At 41.3% G+C, this 27,092-nt stretch overlaps 1 protein-coding gene across 7 annotated transcripts in view; it reads left to right on the top strand.

Annotated features, from left to right (window-relative positions):
* The window catches only part of ARMC8 (armadillo repeat containing 8), a 62,104-nt gene that overhangs the window by 21,893 nt on the left and 13,119 nt on the right, over positions 1-27,092 (top strand). For 6 of the 7 annotated variants that reach the window (XM_021537172.2, XM_021537169.2, XM_021537171.2 and 3 more), the window contains 11 exons: positions 3,702-3,844; positions 3,944-4,041; positions 11,093-11,185; positions 14,444-14,503; positions 15,693-15,773; positions 17,015-17,090; positions 17,176-17,266; positions 20,608-20,668; positions 23,372-23,572; positions 25,479-25,574; positions 26,933-27,015. In XM_021537172.2, the coding sequence (XP_021392847.1) occupies positions 3,702-3,844; positions 3,944-4,041; positions 11,093-11,185; positions 14,444-14,503; positions 15,693-15,773; positions 17,015-17,090; positions 17,176-17,266; positions 20,608-20,668; positions 23,372-23,572; positions 25,479-25,574; positions 26,933-27,015 (1,083 nt within the window). The remainder of the gene's footprint in view (positions 1-3,701; positions 3,845-3,943; positions 4,042-11,092; positions 11,186-14,443; positions 14,504-15,692; positions 15,774-17,014; positions 17,091-17,175; positions 17,267-20,607; positions 20,669-23,371; positions 23,573-25,478; positions 25,575-26,932; positions 27,016-27,092) is intronic. The other variant, XM_021537170.2, reaches the window with a different exon arrangement.

The following is a 27,092-nucleotide window of genomic DNA, read 5'->3' as shown; positions in this document are numbered from 1 at the left end:
GAGCTATTCTCAATACATTTATTCTGTTCACTATTTGGGGTTGACTCTCACTGGGACTTCCAGCATGTTCAGAGGTCACCTCTATGCCTGCAGTAACTTTTTATTCCATGTTCTGTCAGCCAGCAGGGGTAACTCACCTCAGCTGTGCTTTCATCTGTATGTTCATCACAGGGCTTTTCCAGGAAAGAGCTTTTGGGCCTTCTTGCAATGGACTGGAATAAAAGCATCTTCCAAGGCAGAATAAGATAATCTCACAAATAGTGTATTCACTCCCTTTGCAAGGGGGCTGGTAATAAATGTTCAGCTAATCATGACTCAATTAAAACTCTCATTAACATATTTTGATGAAAGATGTCTTAAGCTTTATGGCACTCAAACTGTTATCCTGGGTTCTTCCTCCACGTGCCTGCCTATGGGGTTTGAAGAAGTGCTGAGTCTCATCTCCTCGACAGGTGTTTTAGGAACTTGAGAGATTTTTGTGACAACTTGTAAAGAGGATGGAGTGTGAAAAAGGGCATTTCTGTTCTTTTTACCTGTGGGGTTTGTGCTCAGACTGGACTGGGGAGGTCTAAATCATGCACATCTGTTTTATGGTATGGAACTCTGGTGCATTGCACCCATGTCACTCATTGTCAAAGGAAGGAGAAAGCTCAGCTGAGTCTCTTCCTTGCTAAGCCACTGTAGTTCCCTTTAGTCAGCAGCTACTTCCCATGGAAGTTGTCTACTAGAAAATAATCCACGATTTTCCCAGGTGTGCATTATGCCTCCAGCTGACCTTATTTCTGTTTCTTGGCATGGTTGTTCATGGAGTCCATTGAAGTGGCTCTCTGGATGGATTTGCTGTCCTTCCTCATTTGGATATGATTTTCTGGATATCATTCCTGACATCTGAGGAAAAATAGTCATAATCACTTAATTGCCCTTAGAAGGGCAGAAGTTGTATTTTATATAAATGTAAGTGGAAAATACCTGAGGAAGCCTTATAGAAGTTTGAAAGAAATCCAAACACTGCATTTTAAAACAGTGTAAAATGCTTGTGAATACGTTGTAAGATCCTTCTATCAGGTTTATTTAATTTCCTGTTTGTTATAATGAGTTTTACTGCAGGACCACAGGCTGAAGAGTGTCAACAAGAACATTAGTACCTTTTTGCTATTTAGACAACCTTTTCTGTGTATCTGTGCTTTTATTTTCCCCTGAAGCCCACAAAAGTGTGTTGTGGTGGTTCTAGCACGTCCTTGTTCCAGTATTTCTGCTGATTTGGAATCCAGAGGCTGGCTGATACGGAATAAGGCTGCAGATCAGGGATCTGGGTTGTGCAGGGGACACCGTGTTCTCAGAACATGTGAACTATGAACAAGTACCTTAATCATATTTTTAAGTTTCCAAAATGCAAATTATAATCTTCCTTTCTGTCCCCTGCATATGAATGCTATTTTTCTACATTTTTATCCTGATGATATTAATGTAAAGGAGGACTACATTATGCATCTTTGCTGAATTTGTCTAGGCTAGAGCCTGGGAACAACAAACCAATCCAAGATGGTCCCATGGACAATAGAATAATGTGGGTCTTTGTCTTTAATGCTTGACAGTACTTTATTAATTAACAGTTTTATCTTTAGTGACTATATGGATTCTCCTCACTTGAAACTTTTTGTAATTTTATATTGTGTCATGGAACTACTTAATTTTCAATGTTACTTGGTGTCAGTTCTGTCATTTAAAGACAGAAATAGAAAATATTACAATATGCATGTCTAGCTCTGTGGAACACCTGATCTGAACCTCAGACTTATTTTAAAGATCTAGAAAAGGATATTATTAGTATTTCAGAAACTTATTGTATGCAAAATGGAAATTTAAATTTTGATCTTCACTAATTATAAAGTTTAGGTAAGGCTTTCTATTTTAAGCGTGTTAGACTTTATATTGTAGTCAATGTGTTTAATTTTTGCTATTTAAGAGAAGCAGAGCTGTAACATTTGTTCCATGTGTGGAGTGTTAATGGGGAAGAAAACAGCAATTACTTTCCTTGGAAGAGAAAAGCTTTCAGAATTTCATGTGCTTTTGAATTTTTTAAAAATCCTTTTGGGGAAAAAGTCTTTTTAGGACATGATATTGAGGGGTTGGAGAGTGTCCAGGGAAGGGAATGGAGCTGAGGAAGGGGCTGGGGGGGCTCAGCCTGGAGAAAAGGAGGCTCAGGGGGAACTTTCTGGCTCTGCACAACTCCTGACAGGAGGGGACAGCTCGGAGGAGTTTGGGCTCTGCTCCAGGGACAGGAGGAGAGGGAACAGCCTCAAGCTGTGCCAGGTAGGTTTAGGTTGGATCTTGGGAAAATTCCTCCTGGAAAGGCTTGCCCAATCCTGGCACAGCTGCCCAGGATATTGGTGGTGGAGTCCCTATCCCTGCAGGGATTTAAAAGCTGTGTGGATGTGGCATCTGGGGATATGGGGCAGTGGTGGCCTTGGCAGTGCTGGCTGGACTTGATCATCTGAGAGGACTTTTCCAACTTTAATTATTCTGTAATTTTGTGACTGAACATGTCTGCATACAAGCAGCAGGTTATTTGTTGAAGGCCTTGATAATGAGAGAAGTCCATTGGTGTGGTCTGTACAGGGAAGACACAGAGCTTCACGTCTTTCAGGACTTTCTAGTGAAAATGGAAGGAAATACTCTTGTATTTCTGAGTTTCTAAATTCGCCTCTAGATTATTGAAAGCTATTTTGAAGAAGGTTATTGCTACTGACATGTTTTAATTAGTAATTAGAACAATATTTATCAACACATACAGTAGAGGAGTCAGCCAGAGCTAGAACAGTAGATGAGATTGTGCTTTCCACATAGGAGCTCAATATCCTCCTCTTTTCTGGGATGAATTTTAGCCAGGATCTCTCAGGACATTTGTACATGACCATATAAGCTTTTCTTTCCTGTCATTACCTGATCTAGAGGGCAGAGAAAAAAAATCATCAGTCTGTAAAGAAGGAAAAGCAGTGCAAGGTTACCTGATTCCACAGGATTGAGGGAATGCTATTTTTTCTTAGTGATGATTTTGCATATGTGTTTTTGATTATGTATTTTGCTTTTTCATACTGCAGAAAGAATCCATATTGATTGGGACCCAAATGACACCATTGGCAAGATGTGCTTTAGGCTTTAGCTCTGTTTAGCTCCAATACAGCTGCCTTTCTGCACCTAAAACTTTCTTGGGCTTTCTTTGTTTATATGATCATTTCTCAGTGTTCCAAACACAGATTACTCTCAGCCCACCCCATGCTTGTTTGGTGATGGATTTACTTTGCAGTTGTGACCCAGAAGAAATCACTGCCAAAGATAACTATCCCCACAATGGTCATTAGGTGTTATCCTTTCCCATCAGCCTTAAACTGCAATCTCATTTCCTTAACTGAAATCTGGGATCTCCCTGTTATCCTGAAAGGCCCATCCTGGATGTCAGTACTGTGACAGTACCTTTTTAAGAAAGAGCAATGGATTTTTTTCTACACAAAGTAAAAGTTGTGTAGGAACACACAGTGTGAAAAGGTTGTGAATGAAGTGTTAGTCTACTCTTTTGCTCAGTCTCCATCTTTATTTTAAGGTTTTCATCCTCTTTACATAGCAGGATTCAGATTATTTTCTTTTAGTCTGAAATTTTCTCTTCCATATGAATTTTCCTCTAAAAATACTTGTGTTTGCAGGTTGCTGTATTTACTCCAGCAAGAGTCCTCAAGCACGGAGCTGAGAACAGAATGTGCAGTGGTCCTGGGCAGCCTTGCCATGGGGACAGAGAACAATGTCAAATCCCTCCTAGACTGCCATATTATCCCAGCCTTATTGCAAGGTACTCCTCCCTTAATGGATCTGTGTCACTAAATGTTCCTAAAGTACTGAAATAAACAAAGATAATGAGATTGAATGGTTGATCTGCCCATATTTGTAGGATTGCTCTCACCAGATTTGAAGTTTATTGAAGCTTGCCTGCGATGTCTCCGTACCATTTTCATCAGCCCTGTAACTCCAGAGGATCTGCTATACACAGTAAGTTGTAAGCAGATTATGATGTCTTTTTAAAAGCTATGGAGAGGGTGGGAGTGAAAAATCTTGTTGTCTGGGTAGTAATAAGGCCTTGTTTGAGCAACATCATTAGAATTTCTCACCTGTCTTTAAGGTATTTGGCATCTCTAACGTTTATGGCTGATTGGCTGGTCAACAGGGTAGCCCACTGATAAAATACCTACATGTTCAGACTTGTGTGCAATCTTAAAGAGGAAAAGCTGTCCCTAAATGGTATTTAGAGGTACTATTATCAGAGCTATACTGACAACAGTTAATTTCTGAAAGTTAGTTTTATCCAACACTGTCCTTCCCCTGCAGTTGGGAGAGGGCTTGCTCAGTTTTTGTACGTCCAGTGGAACAGCTTCACCTCTAAAATGTCTCTGCTCTTACTTGGTATATGTGTGATTTGCATTTAAGTGACAGGAGGATAGAAAATGTGCCTCTCCAGTTGCTGTAGTCCTGAGTTCATCCTGGAGCATGTGCCAGCAGGGCTGTTGGTGCTGGCCCTGGTTAGGTAACTGGGCAGAGCCCTCTCTGAATGTACTGCTGTCTCTGGGGTTTGCCCAAACCCAGGCACTGCCTCTTACTGAGAAGGAGGGGCAGGGAGAGTTTAGCAGCTTCCTTTGTCCCAGTGCAGGGTGAGCCATGGAATGAAAGCTGTAGTGGACCAGCAATCTCTTCCTGCTTGGAAAATAGGAGCATTGCCTCAGTTTGGGGGAGGTCACAGAGCAGCTCCAGCTTCTGAGGGTAACTGAGCACCACAATGAGGACCACTCTGGTCCTACTCACTGGGAGCTGTTGCTTGCTGGGGAAGTCTTGAAGCTTACAGAGAAGGGCACAGCTGGCCTCTCACGTCATACTTTCTCTACAGTTTAGCTGTTAATAGTCAACAGATTTTCTTCATGACTTTTTGTCTGGTTGTTATGCACTGCTGCCATGTCTGTTTTGTTCTCTATTCATTTTTCCAATGAATTTTTACATTTTCATTCCAGACACAGGAATTCCTTTTTGTATCTTTCTTTGGCTTCACTTCATGCTTCCAGATTCCTCTAAGGGTTGATAAGTGCAGAGGCATCTGCTTCCTGCCCTCAGCATCCAGAGATGGGTTTAAGACTGTCTCCATTAACAATCCATATCTCTTCCTGGGGATCAGGGCTCAACAGGGACTTTTAATTGCTCCCTATTTGGAGGAGAGGTTTGATGTCATGAAGGGGTAGACAAATGGGAAGGAACCAGCATTACCATAGAAATAACCACCACCATGGGAACAATATGCCTGAGGACTGGATTTGGTGTTTCATGCTTTGCTTTCTCAGCTGCACAGCAATGACATCAATTGCTTCCCAGTCCTTCTTCAGGCAGATGGGATATCCTGGAATTAACCATAACTATAGGAAGTGATAATTTGGTGAGGGGTCCTTGCTCCTTAGTTCACCTGTAAAACACATTTCCCATTCCAGTTAGCTCAAAATTAAGTATTTTATGATTATGCTTAAGGTCCTATTTCTGCAAATCCTTTTTTTCCTTTTCTTGTGGGAATACCCAAAGCCATGCTTTGAATAGAGCTGAATACAGATCCTTTGATAAGATGCTTTTCTTATCTCTTGGAAGGTACAGCCCCAGCCCACACTGCTGCAAGCTGTGTTTCACAATGCAGCAATTGAGACATTGGCTTCGCAATTAAAGGAGTAATTATGGGCCTAATGAACACTTCATGGTAGACTTCCCAACACTGAGAACAACAGGAAGAATTCAAAGTTCCCATTTAGCCACCCTGCTCCCTTTTTGTTCCTGGTCTCAGCAGCTCTGGGGAGACTGTCACCATCTCTATGCTGCAGTACTTGAAGGTCTCTCAAGTCTGCCCTTTTCAGGTCCTCTTTTGAAAGGTAGGAGACCAAGTCTGTCAATGGCTTTTTCATTCCAGCCCAGCACTTCTTAGAAAAAACTTCTGAAAAGTTGGATCTTGAGTTGTGTCTAACATGGAAACTTTCCCAGAATTTTTTCATGGTTTGACTGCAGGGAGAGGATGCTCTCTCTGAAACCTTGGGCAGGACTGTTTCCAAGACCAGGTAGCTTAACATCTCCAAGGGTATTGCAGTCATTCTAGAGGTTTCAGAAGACCTCTCAGTTAAAATCCAGGATATACAAGTGCTTTAAAGCATGCAGCTTAAAACATTCCTTTCTGTTTGTAACAGATGCATATCACCCACAGTAATGGGAATGTTTCTCCCAGCAAAAGCGTTGGGTGTCAGACTACACCTTTCCTCTTGAGCCTTTCCTTATGGACAAAAGCCTGAAGGATCAGTTGCTGATAGTTTGTGTAATTAATTCTGTTCAGTTTCAAGAATAAACAAGTTCTTCAGAGGTGGAAACATTTGAGCAGTTTCCTATAGAAACTTAGGGTTTGTACTTAGAAAATGTGCAGTTCCATCCATCCATCCATCCATTGAGCTGGATGAATACTCAGCTCTCAGAAAGGGTAAGCTTTTAGGTCTGATGCTGTAACACCAAGTTATATCCAGACTTGCTGTGACAGAGGAATCCCTGTTAATGGAGGCTTCCTGCACAGGCAGAGTACAGGCTTTGGTGCTGAGACCCATTTAGTGACCACTTGGAAATGAGGAATGACATGGAGTCCAGAGGGAGAGATCTGCTGAGGTGCAGACATACGTTCAGACTTCTTTAAATTCCAAGATTATTGTCTATGCAAACCAGCCAGGCTGCCATATCTGGGTGTGTTTTGGCTTGCTGAGTAGATGGAAGGACTATGGCAAATCCAGTTTGACTGAGTTTCTGTTACTTCAACTCCTAATACCTTATTGAAAACAAAAGAATGGATTCAAGAACATTTCAAGAAAATATTTCCAGCCCATGAAAGCATTCTGCACGTTTTCTAACAGATGTTCTCAGTTGTGATTCTATTTCCCTTCCTCAGTGGGGCCGAGATACAATTCCAGTGGGAATTTGCTGTCTGTGGCTGCTGTGCTGGCCTTGCAGGAGGAGGAGGTGCATTCCCTGCTGGGAGTCCTGTGCTTACAGGGGTTTGGAGAGGGAAAGCACTGCAGCAGGATGAGACTGTCCTGTAGAGACAATGAGGAATCGGTTTGAGAAGTCTCAGTCTTTAGAAATGATGAGTGAAAGGCATTCCTGCTTCCTGGGCAGGGTTGGGATGAAAAAGCTGACATCACCTGGTATTGACCAGGCTTGGTAGAGGAGAGGAGGCACACCTGAGAGGATCAGGATATCTTACACTGACTAATAACCAGGTGTTTAATGAGCAATGAACATGTGCTGCCAAGTGTGCACATGCTCCACCACAGCTCAGTGATCCACAGTTCCTAAGGGAGGAATCTGGGTCAGCCTCTCAATGCCTTATTCCTTCTTTCCTTCTGGCTGTTTGTGGCTGAGCCAGGACCAGAGCTGAATGTTCTCCAGTCTGAACTGCTTCATAAAATTGAGAGTTATAAAAAAAACAATTTTAGTTTATAGAGCTTGATTTCAAATTATTTGGGTGGATAGAAATATTTCAATTCTCTGACTTGGGAAAAAGAAGAGCAACCCTCAATAAATAAGAAATGTTTTAAGAATAGGTCTTTACAAATTTTGTGTTAAAAAGGAATATGAGGAAATTTGGTATTTGGATCCTAACAGGTAAATGTAACTGTTAATTCTCTTCGAGTTCTGTTTTTATGGACAATAATTTTGTTAAAATATATACGATATAGAGGTATTTGTCCTAAGTTGCCTGGAATTACTTTGTCAGCAGACAACATTTTCATGGATTTGTGAATCTCATTGTTTTAGCTGTAGCTTATGAATGTAGACTCAGTCTCACTATGGTTGTTAGGAAGATCCTTTGTTACTAAGGTATCAGTGTTACTTAGGTATCAATGAATAAAAGTGGAATTATGTAGCCTCACATTGACACCTAATCACTCTTCCAACATTTAGTTGGAAGTCAATTGTGTCCACACATCCCTTAGTTCTTTCTAGATTCTTTTCTGATCAACATGCCAATGTTATTTTACAAGTTGGATATTTTAGCAAAATTATAGAGTAGAATGAACAGCTTTCTTAAAAACACATTAAAGAAGCCCTCTTGGAACTTTCCAAGAGTTTTTAACCTTTTCATATTCACAACACTTCAGATTTGATGGAACATAATAAGAAGGTGTATAAAAGAGATCTCTAAAGAATTGCTTCTTAAATGTATAGTCCAGAGTATCTAATAATACACATTTTTGTGTATTGGCAGAATTTCAGGGGATGGTCAGGGGATGGTGTTGTTTGCTAGGATTCATTAACTCTTATATGTACAATGATATTGTTGGGGCCACAGTGGCACCACAAGTACCCTGCCACAATGTTTGGTGGCAGAACAGCCCTGTCTCAAAAATGCTAAATTAAAGTAGTTTTCATAATCCAATACAAAAACTTTCCCATCTAGGTATTTACCACTGAGTCATGGTGCCACACTGGTTCAGTAAAATGTTCTCTTACACCATGTGCCATTTCATTCCCATTTCTATAGCTCTACTGTAGAACTTCCCAACAGTTTGAGGCTCAATTTCTGTCCACTTAGACCCTTAGCAAAAATCTGCAATCAATAAACTGCAGCAGGAATACTCCTGTGATCAATACTCCTGTGAGCAGTGCTGTTGGAGTTTTAGGTGAAACTGGACCATTGCACAAGGATGTCACTAGTGAGGATTTGAAATAAGCGTTGGTTCCTTCCCTGGTGTTAGATATAGATGGAGAGATGTTACACATTCATCTGTGTGGATTAAAGAGTTTAACTGAATAATTATTTTATTCAGAATTGTGCTGCTTTAATAGTTGCACTTTGAATCCTTTGAAATAATTCAGGTTTCATAGTCAGGGATTTCCCTGCAGGAGGTTTCAGGTCTTGCATCTTATAATTGAAGCTCCTTTTTTAAAACATTCCTACATGTGAATCCTGGGGTGTCTTTCTTCTCTTCTCCCTTTCCTCCTACCTTTTTGGTGGTCATGTCTCAGGAGAACTTTGTAACTGAGCAGCCTCTTAGCACTGAACGTGATGTTGTGTTGAACACTGATGGGGCTTGATGCCTTCAGCTGCTGAAGATTTGCAGAAAAGGACAAGAATCTGTTTTAATGGGTCAAATGCATTAAAACACAGCGGAATCCTGGTTATATTGTCACTTGCTGTTGCTTTAACTCAGGGCAGTTGGGAACAGGCAGCCTAGAGTGGGTGCAGAGTCTCCCTCACTGGAGGTATTCCAGTCTGGACACAATCCTGCCCTGTGCTCTGGGATGGCCCTGCTGGGGCAGGGAGGTGGGACCAGGTGGCTGCTGGGCTCTTCCAGCCTGACCCATTCTAGGACTGACTGTCCACTATTGCACTGCAAGTACACCAGTCCCTTGCTGGCCTTTGGGTTCTGAAGTTTGGCTTTGGACTATGCATAAAGGCACATCAGATGGAGCTGCTGTTGGCTAAACTCTGGAAATGTTGCTTGAAATAGGTAGTCCTGTGGCCTTCCTATGCATATAAGTAGGAAATGACCATGGATATATGGCTGGTATACCTGGGAAAAAGTCTTTGTAACTAACGTTCTCTCTGTAGGATGCTGAGATGCCAAATGAGGCTGTTGCATGTTGATCCTTTCCATTTGGTGAGAAACAAGCAGGAGAAATGAGTCTATGCTCAGTGTGTTTCTTGGCTCTCTTGTCCTATTGTTTTCTGTAGAGAATAAGAGGGCTGGATAGTCAGCAGCAAAGCTTCCTAAAATAAGTATGATAATTGTGTATATACATAAGTAAAAATTATTAAGTAAATACTGCAAAGCTCTGTATAATCTCAAATATTTTTGCAAATGGGGGAGACTGGTACATGTTATTTTGACAATATTAAAAAGTGTGGTGGTAAATTTCCCAGGTAATTGGGAAGTAAAACTTCTCAAAACCAGAGTGTCTGTCTGAAGATACAGTCAGTGAACAGTCAGGCTGCTGCTGCTTTCAGGGCTCTCATGGGAGCTGAGGTGCAGGAAGGTTTTGCTGTAATTTCAAGTCACCTTTCTCTAAATGAGAAGGTTGTAATTCATCATTGTACAGGTAAAACAGTCTGTCTTACATTTTTTGGGCCAATATGGCACATGTTCTTTGGAAAGGAAGGCTCATTCAATACTTCCCTTTGCTCAACTCCCTTTATCTTATAGAAGTAATTTAGTTTACTCCTTTCCAAACTAAAATACTCATTGTTTCTTTTAATGTCACCTTAGTTCCTGCCACTAAAAGTAACTGAAAGCTTCTAAACATTACAGTTTTGTAACTCAACACTGAATGTGCTTGCAGAAGAGAACTTGCCACAAAATCATGGAAAAATTTGAGTTGCAAGGGACTTTAAAGATAATCTTGTTCCAACTCCCTGCCTTGGCTTAGGGAACCTCCCACTGAAGTATAAAGGTCTTCTTTTGCTGATTTATTTGGGATTCTCTGTCACTAGTGTCACACACACTGACAGTGTCTATAGTGTGTGTTTGACTGCAAGACAAAGGACATGATGAGTGCCCATGAATCAGTTCTAGGGGACTGTGCCCTGTCTAGGATGGCACCTCCCTGCTCCCTTGGACTCAGAGCTCGGTGAAGAGCTAAGTCAGCCACACTGGTGGTAAGACAACACTAAGACAACTCCTGGACTAATCCCTGTCAGTGGCCATGTTTGATTTTGGAATGTTTTTCCCTCACCATTCTTTTATTGGTTTTGTCCCAAGTATTTTGGAAGCAAGTTGCAGAGGTTTTATTCCTGTTACTCCTGTTTATTCCAATTGCACTGACCTTTTATTTGTTTTCCATGGGGATTTGGCTCAGAACTGTCACTTGTACCTTCAGCTTTTAATGAACTGCTTTTATTGATCTTGCTCTGTATCCATAAAAGTTTTGGCGGAAGGAAGAACGCTGAGTGCAGAATCAGGAGTGCTCCTTTAAGTAACAAACTGCAAAGAAGCTGTGCTGAAATCCAGTGTTAACACTCTCTTCTTTTCTCCTTTGTTTGCAGGATGCTACAGTTATCTCCCACCTCATGGCACTGCTCAGTAGGTCTCGATACACACAAGAATACATATGTCAGATCTTCTCCCACTGCTGCAAAGTAAGAAAGACAATTCATGTTCTCTGTGCAACTTGTGTTTCTGGCCTGCAAGAACTGTGTGTGTGCTGCTTTCTGTGGCAGGAATTTTGAGCCAGTTATGACTAAACTTGTACTGCTCTGCATTTGGTACAGATTTTTTGGGGTTGATATATGCTGCTCTGCAGTACAAGAAAATATGCAAATATGGGGGGTTTATAGGCTTTGGCTGCTAAACAAAGCCAACAGTCTGGACAAGCATCAGTCTTCACTTTTAGCACTATAAATCTTGGAACACTTCTGATTTTCCTCTGGAAGTCTGAGGATAGTGTGAGCATTTCTTTGCAGAGGTCATGTAGTTGCTTTCACATGTTTTAAACACAGGGACTGTTGTCAAAGAGGTGCTGTTGGGTGAGAGAAAAATAAATGCTGTTCTCATCTGAGCTCTATCAATTACAGGTTCATCCAGATACATGTTCATTCCTGCTATGTAATTCAATTCTATTGGTATGAGAAAACTGATTTAAAACCAGCAGCAACCCCACCCCAAACATAGTTTTGTCTTTCCCTTCCCCCACTCCAAGTTTCCCCACAGCACTGATTTTTATTGTTGCAGTTTTTTGGGAGTTACTGTACCAGTGAGTTATACAATAACTGGATCAAAATAATTCAGGGTAGGAAATGAGCTTTTTACAGAGTCTTTCCCTTTTAGTAACAGTTTAAAACTAAGGATCACAGATTGTTTGCTAACAAATGAGAAAGTTCTGAAGTTCATGAATTTTTAAGTATTTACCTTGAAAAATATATTTCTACCTTATCACTTGCAATGAGTCATTTGGAGCTGTGAATTATTCCTTTGTTAAGTATCCTTGTTCTTCTGCCTTAATTGTTATTTATGTACACTCATGCCTTTGCATTTCTTCTGCCAAGTGAAGCTGAAGACTGAAAACTGTCCATTTAGTGGGATATAAAGATAGAACTCAGCTGCTAATATTTAGGGAACTGCTTAAAGCAAACACAAAGACAAAATCCTACACTAGACCATGGAGGTTCACGTATATACCTAACAGTGGAAAAAAAATTTGGTATTTAAGGAACAAAAATGCAGCAGTGAGGCATCTCCTGTTTAAGTGGTCCTTGAAGGTTTCTTTAACAGGCTGAGGAGCTTGAACAGGTGAAAAATAAGGCCATGTTGGCCTACAAGAAAAATAACCCAGGACTAATTATAGGATGGTAGAAGAGTCGGTTTATACAATCAGGGGGTGGCTCTGGGAATATAAACCCTCTTGGCTGGGAGAGAACAGAAAACAGTTACTGTCATCTTTTTCCAAAGGAGTTATTTCCTTGCAGCTCTAGCAATTCCTGGTGGCTTGCATATATGAAATGTTCTTTACAGTGCAAATGCAGTCACTTCACAAATGAGGAAGGTCTTTATTCACCATTCCATTTTGAGTGCCTCCTGCAACCCCAAATCTCTCAGATTTTAGAGTGAATGTCTGGAAAAAATCAGGTTCTTGGAAAGAAGTTGTTGGCTGTGTAAATAGAGAGAAACTAAGCTTCACAAGAAAGACAGGGTGAGGGTATGAGTGTGAGGAAATGGTTGCATTTGCAGAATAAACAACTGCATAACAAAGAAAAATATTTGAGGTTGAGTAAACAGATCATCACAAATGTAAAATTGATCAAGAACTCATTCTCTTGCCCAAGCAAATGCAGCTGTTCAGCAAAAATCTGAAATGTCCCCTTCCTTCTGTTTTGTTTAGTTTTGAGGTTTCAGGTTTGTAATGCCAATGATTGTATTTTCAGACAGAACAAAATGGACCTAATACAATAAAGACACATTTGCAGGGGATTTTCTCACTTCAATGAATAGGCAAAGTACATTCTTATAATTAAAAATATATATATATGCTGAAAGCTTCAGTATTCACTGCATTTAAAATGGAGACTCCATCTTCCTCTGGAAGGCCCTGAGTGAGAGAGCCTTTCTTACTTTTTCCCTGAAGCAATAAGTTACTATAAATAAACCTTTGTATTTAGGTAAGGCTTAGCATATGTTCTAAGAGGCATTGATATGTTTATTTTGCTTTGTCCTCATCTTAGTAGATGTATTAATTGAATTAATAGTGACTTATCACAGCTCCTGCCCTCCTTGTCCCTGCACTGTTCTCAGCTCACATCTGGTATAGCCATTTCTTTCTCTGCCTTTCCAGCATTTTTCTTGCCTTGTCCGGTTTCTGCCTTGCCTTCTTCCATTTCCCTGGAAAAGCTCAGACTGGTTCTCTTGAGCAAGGAAATCCATCATTTGGGTTCCTAGCATATTGCTGTTGATTTCTGCTTTTGTTGCTTCTCCCTGTGCATTTAGAGTTAAAAGGAATGGCAGGGGAGCATTGCCCTTGGAGAAGAGCCATCCTGAGCATGGGGAAGTGTTGATTTACAGGGGAACCAGATGCAGCTCTTAACATACAGTCAGGATTCTATAAACATAGAAGCAAATAAATAAACTGAAATCAGGTTGATGTACCTGGGATGTGAAAATGCAAGTCAAAATTTACTTTTTAAGAGTCTATTTCAGTTAATTTGTTTTTAGAGCAAGTGATGTGAGCAGGTAGAATTTATTGTTTTAGGAGGGGTCCTGGATAAAGCCTGTAATCAAGGCAGTTGCTTCCAGGCCTTCTTCTCTTAGGTGACCTTAGGCTGCAGCTGGATCCCTGCCCCAAGGGACAAAGGCACTTAGGTATCTGCTTGTCATTGTGGAATGAATTGTTACATTGTGCTACCCTAACGTTTCCTTAAAAATTGGCATTTCGTGATGGAAAATTGTGCAAGAAGTGGTGTCTATTCCTGAAATATGTCAGTCATTCCTATTTGGAGAGCAAGGTCACTGTCAAAGTAGTGGAACTCTGTCACTATACCCAAGGTGGAACGAAATCAGGCAGCCCTGCTATTAAACTGGGGCCTGAACTGCTTGGAAATGCGTCATCATATTCTCAAGTTTTCATCTTTTTATTTGCAGCTGTTCCTCTTTATGCATTAGTGCTTACCTGGTTGTGCTGGTTGGTGTGTGCAAACACAGTGTGTACAGATGGAATATTTCCAGTTGTTCATACACCCACGTGTCACCTCTGTACAGGCATCTGTCCTGCTTGCACAGAATCTGCCACTTGCATCCCATGGAGGAATCACTAATACTTGGGAATTACTAAATCTAGGGCAGTATGATTTGAACTTCTACTTTAAACTCACTCATATTTTTCACATATTTCAATATCTGTTCTTCAGCTCCAACACTGGCATAGCTGCGGCTTTAACTCATTGCCTCAGCCACTTCTGTGTGCCAATGTAAGTGGTTTTCCTCCTTCAACCATGCTGTTTTAATTGCATTTTTTGGTAGAAAGCTCTTGGTGGCAGTAGCAGCTGAAGCATCTCTTAAAGCACCAGATATGTTAAATCTGAAAGTAATTCTATGCTTTTTTTCTTAGAGGTAAGAGATACCCTAAAAATGTTCTTTTGACTGTGAGAGGAATCTGATTTCAGCTGTATCTCAGATTTGAAGATAATGTGCCACTGATGCCTACCAGGGTCTAAGAGGTGCCATTAATTCAGCCAGGTTTGAACAAGAGATTGAGGAGTGAGGAGACTTCCTTCACTTGCAGATTAGTCAAGAAAATGTATGGAGGGATAATAAATGCAGTGGCTTTCTATAAGCTGAATTTAAATATACATAGCCTGTGCTTAATGCAGAGATGACCAGAGCTATGAACCTACTTGTAAAGAGGGGTTTGCAAATCAAAGACCAGCTTTGGCAAGAGACTGCTGAGGTATGCAGATATTGAGACTTCATGTTGTATGTTGTTTTTTCAACCTGATTGTTATGATACAGAAGTTCTTAGACCTTTCTCCTGCAAAATGTAGTATTTGTATTTAATTCCAAAGGCTGTTTTGGAAAAAATACTGATATATCAGCCATTACCAGCTTAGATCTTGAAGTCAGTAATAGGTGATGGCTGGCTGGATTTGTGACCAAACTGCTTGAAACTAAAATAATAAACTATAAAAATTGGAGGAAAATGTGAATTTCCCCTCAAAGCATGGTCACTCTGTTTGGAACCAGTTTTAGAAGAAATCCCTTCCCTTCCACAGTTAGAATTGTTGAAAATGCTTAATATTAACAGTGAGAAAGGCATTAGTGACTGGTGATCTTTTATGTGATTTGTAGAGAAAATCAGGTGCTTTCAGTTGTTTCCAGTTGGAAGAGTAGAAACAGAAGTTCTCTATCCATGTTTCTTCATTTGTGAGAACTAATGTCATTGCCTATTGAAGGAGAGAGTGGAAATGATTACCAGAAAAGGACAAATGCTATAAAAATATAAGTTGAAGTTGTTTATATAAGAAAAAAATCAAGTTGTTATGCCAGCTGATTACAAAGTAAATGTTAGGAAATGTATCTTAAATATTTAACAATAAATTGCAGAGAGTGGAAATCTCTTGCATGTTCTCTTAAAAACCCTGCCTTCTGTTTCCTTTGAAGGGTCCAGATCACCAGACAATCTTATTTAACCATGGAGCTGTTCAGAACATCGCACATCTCTTGGTCTCCACCTCCTACAAAGTAAGACATTACAACTACTCTTATGTTTAACATGTGTCTATTAAAGGAATTCAAATAGAGATTATAAAAACCACATCTGTGCCTGTGAACCAAAGCTATAAACAGGTATCATGTATATTTGTAGAGTAGTAGTTGCTTTTACTTGTCATATTCTGTCAAAACCAGAGCTATTGTACTGTAAAGTTGAAGTACTTGGCAAGCCAAGTGGTCTAATTTGTTGAACAATAAGTGAGAATAAGAAGTTAAGCTGAAGAGAAGCAAATGTGGTCTGTTCTAAAAGGGAAGTCCTACCTGTAGAAATAGATGGTTGTGGAATGTGTGGAGGCCACCAGCTGCCTGTGTTGTGCTCCCTGAATTCCCGAGTCTCTCCTCCCTTCTCTGTTGTGTTTTTGAAGTGCATCCTGGACCATCACCTGAGAGCACAAGCTTCACACTCTACCTGTAACTTGGTGGCCAGGAGGGTCAGTTCCTTCTCAGTCCTTCCACTTGTGAAGACCGGTTTATATACGTGCAGCTGTAGAAGGGCAAGTCAAAGACTAGTACCTGAACTAATCTAGGTTCTGTGATCTGGGAAGGTGATAATGATTGATCTTCCCTGTGTCAAAAAAGAAAGTATAAAGATTTCAGAAACTAGGAAGGCATGAAACATTGATTAAATCAAAACTTTGGACTGAAGAATGAGGAGCCAAGATGAAGAAATTTGTCCATCCTTTTCATCCAGGTGGTACCTGAGGCTGTGTAATGGCAGTAAAACTTACAATGTATATTTGTTCTAAGATTAGTTTGGAATAATTTCAGTTGGATGGTTCTCTTTAGACATTTTATTAAGCCCACCTTCAAAGAATTCTGAAATGGAAATCTCAAGGGTACATATTTCTGACTCTCTATCGTACTTATGAGTCCTGAAAAGTAAAAGTACCATTGTTATATTGTAGTCTTCTATTCTTCTCTTGTTTTTTACACATTTGTGAGGCATTGCAAATAGGACCAGTATTTCCTGTTTAGTTCCCAAGTTGTAACCTTCCTGGTTTTCTTCAGAGTTTACAACATACCCTACAGAAGGATAGATTGTCATCTCCAACAGGGAGATGACAAATGTCAGGGTGTGAGTTAGATGTTTCCATCTGCCGTGATTCTGCATCTCAATTTCTTGTTGATTATACAGCAGTGTTTTCTACAAGCCTGTCCAGCAGTTTTGCTTTGAAGTCAGGGTTGATATTTCATATTATGTTTTTACACAGGTTCGAATGCAGGCATTGAAATGCTTCTCAGTTCTAGCCTTTGAAAACCCCCAGGTATCCATGACTCTGGTCAATGGTGAGTGCAATATTGCTGCTGCTGGTTTGACACTCACTTTTTGCCTGGCTGAATGAGAATGACTTGGAGCTCTCTCTCTTTTCAGTGTCTGTTGATGGAGAATTGTTACCACAGATTTTTGTGAAGATGTTACAAAGGGACAAGCCCATTGAAATGCAGCTCACATCAGCCAAATGGTAATTGTCTTCAGGAACTGGGGAAATAGCAGGGAGTTTAATCCTTACTGTTCAACTGCTCCCTTCTTCCTTGTTCCAAATTAATATGGATGTAAAATCTTAGGAATAATTAAAGATACTGTTTTCATTATCTGAATTCCTGAATGAGTGACTTTTACCCCATTTTATAATGCAACTTTCACTCTTTGCTGTACGTAAACAGGGAAAAATATTGCTGGACAGCAGTTTTGTGAGGAATGTGTGTTCAGGCATATGGGTTTTCACATGTATCTTGGATTTGCTAAGTTTTGCTTTGAACAGGCAGAGCACAGTCCTGAACTATCACCCTTGGTGGCTGTGCTGTGTTGGAGACTGCATCAGGATGATGGGAGAGCAGAGTTAGTCCCTCTACCCAACTGTTTTAAATAAAATAGCTTATTCTTCAGGCTTCATGTGCTCATACTGCAGAATTAATGTTGTTAATTAATTTTGTACTTCAGCTTTCCCTGCTGGTGTGAGCACATTTATGTGTTCATATCCATAATGACTTCCTACCCAGTGACAAGATGTGACCCAGTTCTGTAATAGCAGCATCCTGGTTGTGCTCATTCCATAAGCTGGGATTGACACCCTTTAGGACCATTTTCCTTTTCTTGTGTTGATATCAATGAAATAGATCACTCCAGGGGGTTAGAGAGATAAAATTGCCCATTAGTATGAACTACTAAAATTAAGTTTAACTGAGGAGTTTGGTTGCTGATGTGTTGTTTGATTATTCTTTTAGTTTTTGATGCCTTTTTTTTGACAAGGAGTAGTGTGTTCTCTGAGTTCACCAAACAATTTCACAGCCATTTGTGTCAGTACAAGTCTCTTGATTCTGCAAGAGGAAGAGGTAGGGTAGGTAGGATCTGTGACTCTCTGCTCGTGCTGCCAGGTTGTGATGCCCTAACACATTCATGAAAGCAGTTTCAGTGATGTGCACTTGTTTGAGGGGGGTTCTTGGGGAATCCCACTCCATGTAGGAGGTATGTCTTGGGACCTCCTAGCCTCCATTCCAACCACAATTGGCCCAAGCAGTCTGGTTTTGTTGGGCAATTCTTAGTGAAGAAGGCAAGTTAGATTAATTGCACTGTAGCACTCAGTTCTGGTTGATTTATGTGTTTCTTTGAGAAGTCAGAAAATACACAGAGTGACATACTTAAAAGTAATTTTTTTTACTAATCTCGAGATATAAAGCAGTTGACAAGTCATAAAGACAGGCTGGAGTTAGAAGAATTGTTCTGAGATGGACATTTCCAGGTGTACTGGTGTTCTTTGCTGATTGAATGAACTGGGTACCCATCTTTTACTGTTGCTTTGCAGTACTTTTGCTCATCTGGACCTTTGAAAGCATGAAAGAAAGTGATGTGGTGAAAAGCAGCAAAAGAAAATTGCAGGGAAATGGCAGACAAACCAGTACCTTGAATTTCAGATTGGCTTTCTCCCAATTAGTCCACAGGCACTCATCCTTCTTAGGGCTCTCATTTTTACAGCAGTCCTGGAGTTTGCAAAGCCCTAGTGGTTTTTCTTCTGTAGGTCCATCCCCTACCTGATTGCCTCCAAGTGAGACTCTCTCTTCCTTTTTCCTAATGAGAGTAGTAGGTGAAATTGTCACAGATCATATTTTTTTTTTTTGTAAATTAGATTTCACTCCTACCTTGCCAGCTTCAGTCAGATAATCTGCAGTTCCTCTGATTTGTCATTAGACTCTTTGGAATGCGGATCTAGAAGAACTTTCTCTATAATTTCTATTTGAATCTGGAGTGGCATACAAGACTACTTTAAGAACCTCCCTTTCTATTCCCTCAACATTCGAAGTAGACTTGGAGGATTCAGGGTAATACCTCTTGATTGAAATGGAGCAAAGATCCTTCCCTTGAGCAGCAGTGTTGGGGCAGAGGGAAGATTAGGATGCTCCTTGGGAGAGTGCTCTGCAGCTGCAAGTGTAGCAGTAACCTTTCCTGCTGAAATCACCATAATTGCTTCAATCTAAGCCAAGCCTATGTTACCTTAAGTCAAAAACTACTTTCTTTCATTGCTGAAATAGAGCTACTTTGCCTGACAAATAGGATCTCACCAGACTAAATGGCAGCTGCAGGATTGGTGCTTTCCTCCTGACTGTGCAGGTGTGAAAATGAGTTTCCTGCTGTCAGCTGCAAGGCTTGGGCAGTAAAAGTTTAGCAGATGATCTCTGTGCTAACATTCAAGTCTTTGCTCTTACTTTCTGAGAAATAATGTATTAAAAGAGTTCTGATTGTGGGATTTTTAGCTGTGGCTGTATTCAGAATGAGGATCAGTGTTGTTGCCTCTAGGAGGTGGAGGAATTCACTCTGGGCCCTTGGAAGATGCTCAGGGATGTGGTGAAACACACCATGGTTATATGAGCATATTGCTGTTCCTTAGCTGAGCAGTTCTGATTGACCCTGTGTACAGCTTCACCCTGCCCAAATGAGGGTCCAGACATGTTAGTTTTAAGTTATCTTTACTGAAATGCAGTTGCATTTTTTAACCTCCACTGTGGCATGATAAAAGTGAGTTCAAATGGTTAGTTCAGAAGCTAAAACAAGAGATACTGGTGCACAGCAGTTCCTCTCCAGCTCCATTCCACTGGCTTGTAGCAGAGCAGGTAAAAATGAAACCACTTCAAAGTAAAACACCTTTTTTTCTTAGGTGGACTATTTTGCATTTCTGTTTGGGGCACTTTACAAGTACATTAACAAAGAACTTGGAATTTGTCTGATGCTGTGTGCTGGTGAGACCTTGTGGTTGTCATATCCACTGTGAGCTGTTGTCTAATAAGGAACAAATGCTGACTTGGTGCAGTGTGAGAGCCTTGGCTAGGTTCATTGTTAGTGAGGGTGTGCTGATTCCTGCAGAGTGTAAAGCCCTGTCTGTGGATAGGCAGCACAGCAATTCCACCTCTCTTGGGCTGGGGCAGGGCCTGGGTGTCTGTGCCTGAGCTGTCAGGCTGTGTTCCTGTGCTGGTTCTCTCCTGATGGCTGCACACCCTAGGGGCAGGTACTCACAGGAAGGTCTGGGTGTGTTTACCTTTGCTTAGTTCAGGTTGTTCTTTTTGGGTGTGGGGCTCAGTCAGGATGGTGCTGTGACCCTTTGTGGCCAGTGTGTGCTGTGTGTATTGATCAGGGGTCCTGCATTGCAAACCTGCCAGAAAGTGCACCTGGAGGAGTCTGTGTGCCCAGGCTTAGTAAGCTCTGATGTATTTAAATCAAACACTGGAGGGTGTTTCACTAGGACAGATTTCTGCAGCAGCTGAAGTGCACCAAAGCCATAGTAGGTGACTGTGTCTTGTTGTGTTGTTGCAGCCTTACTTCCATGTGCAGAGCCGGAGCAATACGGACGGACGATCCCTGCATCGTTCTGAAGGTGAGCTGTGTCCTGCTTCAACCACCTTGTAAATGTAGAATAATTCTTTTTGTGCTGGCCACGACAGCTGCTTAAATAGTTCTCTGTTCAAAAGGTTTTCTCATGTAGGTCTATACTGGTTTTATTTTCTCATATAAAAGGTAGCACAAAATCTGTTACACTAAAGATTGCAAACAACCAAGTTCTCCTGACTTTTTTTTTTTAATTAAAAAAAATAGTTCCCTGGTTTCCCTTTGTTTCCAAGTAATGATAGATTAAAAATCTACATGTCGGCTGATACAAAGGCCCACTCCTTCTATCTTTTTGTGCAAGTGCAATGTACTGTTCATTCCAGTGTGCATCTGTTCTGCACAGGCACCTGGTACTGCACAGCTGAGAAAGCCAAGCTGCATCATTCTCCTTTGTCGTTCTCTGTAGCTTTGTTCCAAACTGATGCTCCAATTCTCTGCTCTTTCTCCCTACAATTCTTGCAAACTGGGGGTTACCAGTTCCCTTCTCTCAACCCATCTCTCCTGCAAACCTCTTTCTTCTTTGTCTTCCCTTCATGAATCCCCCACATTGGGCTGCACCCTGGGCAGGATGTGCATGTTCCAGAGCTGTTCTGCCCTGGCACAGGAGCAGGGTCTGCTGGCAGTGGCAGGTCATTGCTGGGAGCTGGACCCTGCCCTGTGGAGCTGCACGTGCTGGGCCACGTGGGCCCTGTGGAAAGCCTTTCCTTTCAAACCTTTGCAAAGGGATGTGCTTGGGTCAGCTCACAGCAAAAGCAGCATTTTTTCTTTGTGGAAGCTGCTTCAGCACAAATCCATGTTGGGGCTGTGGAATTAAATGTGTTGTAGTACTTGAGAGGAGACAAAAGAATGAGGGGAGAAGGAAGACACAGAACCTTTGCCTTGTTCAAACCACCTCAGTGATTCCTCCTCCAGGAGCTCATACTTGCAAGATAACAGTGTCCCAGTGCTTAATCCAGCCACAAATCCTTTGACCTCTACTGAACTGAAGTGATGGCCCTGTTGGCATTCAGGAATTATTGACCCCTTTGCTATCAAACTTTCTGCATTTGGGGGCCAGTCAAGAATGTGTGTTTGCAAAATGGTTTTAATTCACTTTTGTTGCTCAGTTTGAGTAGTGGGTTGGCCTGCAACATGGGGAGAAAATAAAATCCCTTGAGAAGGGCAGGGAAGGCTGATAAATAATGGATTTGATGGGAAGGGAAATGATATCCCTGGAATCCTACTAATGAAACTGTCCAGATAACCCAGATACATCCCAGCCATACCATGGAAATTAGATATTCCATCTTTACAGTCCATTTCCAGACTTTTATCTGCTGGCCAGGTGTGCATTGTAGCTTTCCATCTTGCACCCCTACACAGCCCCCTACTCTTCTGCATTAATTGCACTCTACTGACTTGTAGGTCCAATGAAACAGAATTCTTGCTTCTGTTTTTAAGCAGATGGAATTGCTGAGTGTTGAAAAACATGAGATCTATGTTTCTTGGGTGCATGCAGCCAGTGACTTAACAATGCCCAGCCCTTGAATTCCAAGAAATAGCTCATTTCAGGCCATTTGACTGTGGAAAGAATTAAGAAGTACGTTGTCTTTGTGATTTAGACATGGAATTCTTTTCTTTCTCACTCCACATGAGTGTAATTTTTTGGGAGCCTATGTACAGTCTTCCCTGCTGCCTCAAGGCCAGGTATGCACAAGGGAGTGCTTTGGCTCACTGGATTAGCTGCAGGATTCACCAGCTCAGTGATAATCTTTGAGGTGGCATCCAGCTTTCTAAAATATATAGGCAAGTCCTACTTCCTGTGCAATGGAGATAAGGTATTTATCTATTTAATCATTTGAACAATCAATAGGTAGATGTTATTTCAGGTCCCCAAAACATAACTCTGAGCAACATTTACTAGAGTTATTCTGTTGAACTTGGTGGTGTTGCACAAGCACAAACCTTGGTGTTATTCATTGTCAATTTTCATATTTGGGAAGGCTTGAGGGAGCAGTCCCAGCTCTTGGAGAATTGGCCTGTACTTTTCATTTGGCTTCAGGTAAAGAAAGACTTGATTGCTTTTTCTGTTTCAATAGAGAAGGAAGAACAAAACTGTTGGCATGTGGGTGTAACCACAGCAGGGGGGATGTCAGGGAAGGCAGAATGGACTCCAAGTTAGCTTCTTTTCTGGTTGATCAAATATGCTGCTTGCTGAGGAGTATTCCTCCCTTGCCCTCTGCTCCAGGCACCCAGTGTATGGGAAAGGAACCCTGAGATTATTTCTGACTCCATTGTCCTTAGTTAATCCTGGATCACAGAAGGGCAGCAGGGGTCAAGTACTTCTTGAGGGCAGCTTGGGTACTTTTGGTTCTGGTGTGCTGTAAGAACAAGCCTGTGAAAATATGAACTTTGAGGGTTTTTTAAAAAAAATTTTTACAAGGTTTTGTTAGACTTTGTCTATAGTCACTTGCAAACATTGCATGATTTTAGCTGTGTGAGAAGTTGTGTGAAAGTAGCCGATTGTACACTTAGCAATGCCTGAACAATTCCTCTTTGTGTGAAGTCTTTGAACCCACTGAAATATGTGTCTGTGCAAGTTCTTATCTAAAGAACAATGCAGAGCATTGCTGTTGGACAGTTGCTTCATTTCTTTGGAGTTCCTTTATCAATGTAGCTGCACTAGAAACTCCTTTTTTTTAAATCTCTGCAGACTCTGCCATGCTTGGTTCGGATGTGCAGTAAGGACAGACTGCTGGAGGAGCGGGTGGAGGGGGCAGAGACTCTGGCCTACCTGATTGAGACAGACGTGGAGCTGCAGAGGATGGCCAGCATCACCGACCACCTCATTGTCATGCTGGCAGACTACTTCAAGTACCCCAGCTCCGTCAGTGCCATCACTGACATCAAAAGGGTGCGTTACCTGAGCCGCCTCTCAACCTTGGAGAAAAGGGCAGAACCAGAAATAAACCAGCTCAGGATGGGGTTTTTTAATTCTGGTTAAACCTCATGCCTGAGGTCCTCAATTGAAAGGTGACCAGAAGTCCAGCAGGACTTGATTCTTCATGTTTGTACTCTCCAAGTGTCAGTCACTGCTCTTTGGAGACTTCATTAACCACACAAAAGTGTGTATATCTGGTTTTCCCATCCTCTAAGTTTAAACATCTTGCCTTCAGGAACCAGTACATTTCAGCTTCATAAGAAACAATAGTCCATGTGAAGAGAGATTTGTTTTAAATTCTTAGGTCAGGTTTTTGGACAATCTGAAATTCAGAGGTGATTCTCTTGTGTTTAAGCAGAAAAACGTGTATGTTTTGCACTGTTTCATATTATGAGTTATCTGCACTTGCAAGATGTTGGATAAACAGAGACCAGATGTACCTTGGAGTCTTACTGAGACAGATTATTAGAAAGAAGCTGAAGAAACACATTACAGAGCTTTGCTTTTTTTCTGAAGAGACAGGTTCTTTTCCCTGACCCTTATAGAATGGGAATAATTCTGCATAGGGAGCCTCTTGAATGCTCTGTAAAAATGCCAATGAAACATAAAAAAATTAGTTACAGTATAAAAAAACTGAGCAAAAAGATGTTTAGTAGTTTATTGAGGAGTAATGGATGTTGGCTGTAGCATCAAAAATATGATCAGGTTCCAAAAGTGAGTGGTGCAATTCTAAATATTATGACAGTGCTCTGAGTGTGCAGTAAGTCTGTAGAAGCAGCCAGCTGGGAATCCAGGGTACTGGCTTTGAACAGAGTGCTTGGAATTGCACCCTGTAAGGTAAATCTACGTGAGGAGTGAGCGAGGAAATCTGCCAAACAGAGAAGTTGTCTGCTTAAAATATTTATGACAGTTATTTAATACTTCTGCTCCAATATAGCTGCACTGGAGAGAATTACTCATAGAGCTTAATTTTTGACATTTCTTTTATTTCAGCACTTTTCTACCTTATACTGTTATTTTCCTGGCATTTTGTGTAGTCTTTGAAGACTGCATTGTTTTGTAGAATGCTTTGGTACAGAGTTTTGAGGATAGTCAGAGTCATGGAATTATTCTCAGAAGAGAACATGAGGAGATTTGAGAGCCCAGATTTGCTGTTCCAAGCAGGGTCAACCTCAAACACCACTATTTTATGATGCCTTTAGTGTTCCCATTAACTGTCATAAAATCACAGAATATCCTGAGCTGGAAGGGACCCCAAGGATCATCTAGTCCAGCTCCTCACCCTGCACAGACACCCCAAAAATCCCGCCTTGGGCATCCCTGAGATTGTTGTCCAAACACTCCTGGAGCTCTGGCAGCCTTGGGGCCGTGCCCATTCCCTGGGGAGCCTGGACAATGCCCCAGCACCCTCTGAGGGAAGAACCTGTTCCTGATATCCAACCTCACCCTCCTTAATATGGCCTGAGATTTAGAGGCCAACTTTGGCTCCTGGTTTTGCTTCAGTTCTCTTGATAAAACTTGTCCTGATTATCTGTGAGTTTTTTCACTCCTTCTGGCTAGTTCCTCTAAGTTTCTGTTAGGAGATAAGAATAGCTTTTACCTGAATAGGATCTTGATAGAGTCCTAACCTTTTTTTGGCCTCAAATTGAAGACAGAGTTGTCTTCTCTATAACTCAGCAGAGAAATCAACCATATCTTAACTCTGCTTATTGCATTTAGCTGGTAAATGGGGACATGAGCTCAGGGAGCAGCACTTTGTGCTTCTGGCTGCCCCTGGGGTGGCAGGCAGAGTGGGTAAAGCACCAGTATAGAACAAATCAGAATATCACACTGCAGCTGCTTTGGTGGCTGAGCCTGGTGCCTGTGCTGTGTTTCCCAGCTGGACCACGACCTGAAGCACGCCCACGAGCTGCGCCAGGCCGCCTTCAAGCTCTATGCGTCGCTGGGGGCTAACGACGAGGACATCCGCAAAAAGGTGAGCCTGGGGAGCCTGCTGGGCCACTGCTCAGCCACAGGGGCAGCTGGAAGGCAGCAGTTCCCACCTTCCCAGTGGTTTTCCCTGCTATGGTGTAAGTAGGTTGAAATGAGACCTTTTTCCTTCATTAATATAAACTTTCAGATTGCGTGGAATTGGAACAAAAATTAATTTCTTGCTATCGGAGTATAATAAAAGTAAAGTTTAGTTATGTGAGTATCTTCACAGTGATGAGCTAGACTTGCACAAGGAGTTGTCTTTCAACATTTTTGGTACTTGGCTACTCATAAGGAATATTGTTGTGGCATATGAGAAATTTCTGAAACTTGTGTTCTGGGAAAGATAATAGACAAATGTTAAAAAAAAAAACAATCTGGAAAGTCTGTTCATACTGGGAACCAAAGTCAGAATTTGTTTCCCAATTCTCAAGTGACCAAGGCCTTGCACTGTCACAACAAAGCAGTTGGTGGTTCAAACATTACAGGAAATAGATTGGTTGCTCGGGCCACTCACATAGTTAAAAATTAATGTGTGGAAAGTGGAGGGAGCTTGATAAATTAATAATTAGAAGGAGCAATTTTTTAAAAATTAATAATGAATTTGCACTGTCATGTAGCAAGTGCAGAAGGCAGGATTTTTTTGAGTTTATTTGCTTGTTAAAGGGGAAAAGCAGAAGGAAGGGGGCAGGAAAACACAGGGTGAGAAGATAACATCAGGAGGATTTATCAGTGGGGAACCACTCAGGATCTCCAGAATTCAACACCATAAACTCCTCTTTTGTTGCTTTAGTTAGCAGTGAAGATCCTCCTTTTATGCAGCTTTTAATAAGCAGTGGGTGTGTACATGCCAGAGTTGATTTATTGTGCAAAATCCATAATTCATCTGGGTACTAACTCCCTTTTATACTGGTCTTAAGTGTTTGTGCTGTCTAAATATGGCAGGTGAGCTACTGGATATTTTTTATCCACACAGCTCTACAACCTGTCTCTGATCTGAAGTTTGTATATGCTGTGTGCACTCACAAATGCTCACTTCTGTTTTTATATGACATGAAGAGTAATTCTTGTATCTGTTTCCGTGTATATATATGTATGTGTATAGATAGGTAGATAGTTATATATAAAAATCACCCTCTTGTTGCTTGATAACTAAAAGCCATAGTGGAATATAAAATATAGATTTTTTAAATTTCCCAATTGTCTGTAGATACACAAAACTTCCCACTTAATCTGGCAAGAGAGTGTAGTGTGCTGGTTTTAGCTGCAGTTTTTGTATGTAACATTGAAGATGCTGCAGCCAAAACCCCAGCAAGCCATGAATGCTGTTGAGCTGTGCACTGACCTGAGTTCTTTGCCCAGATCATTGAGACCGAGAACATGATGGACCGTATCGTTAACGGCCTGTCCGAGTCCAGCATCAAGGTGCGCTTGGCTGCAGTCAGGTGAGCCTGTCCTCTCCAGAACCTCTGTCACAGCCCGTGCTGCACCTGGGAGAACTGTCTGGGAGCTGCTCTGAACT

This window comes from Lonchura striata, chromosome 10 (genome assembly GCF_046129695.1).
Source record: "Lonchura striata isolate bLonStr1 chromosome 10, bLonStr1.mat, whole genome shotgun sequence".
Classification (NCBI taxonomy): Eukaryota; Metazoa; Chordata; class Aves; order Passeriformes; family Estrildidae; genus Lonchura; species Lonchura striata.
Note: the sequence above shows the minus strand (reverse complement) of the source record. Positions and strands in the feature narration are given on the sequence as shown.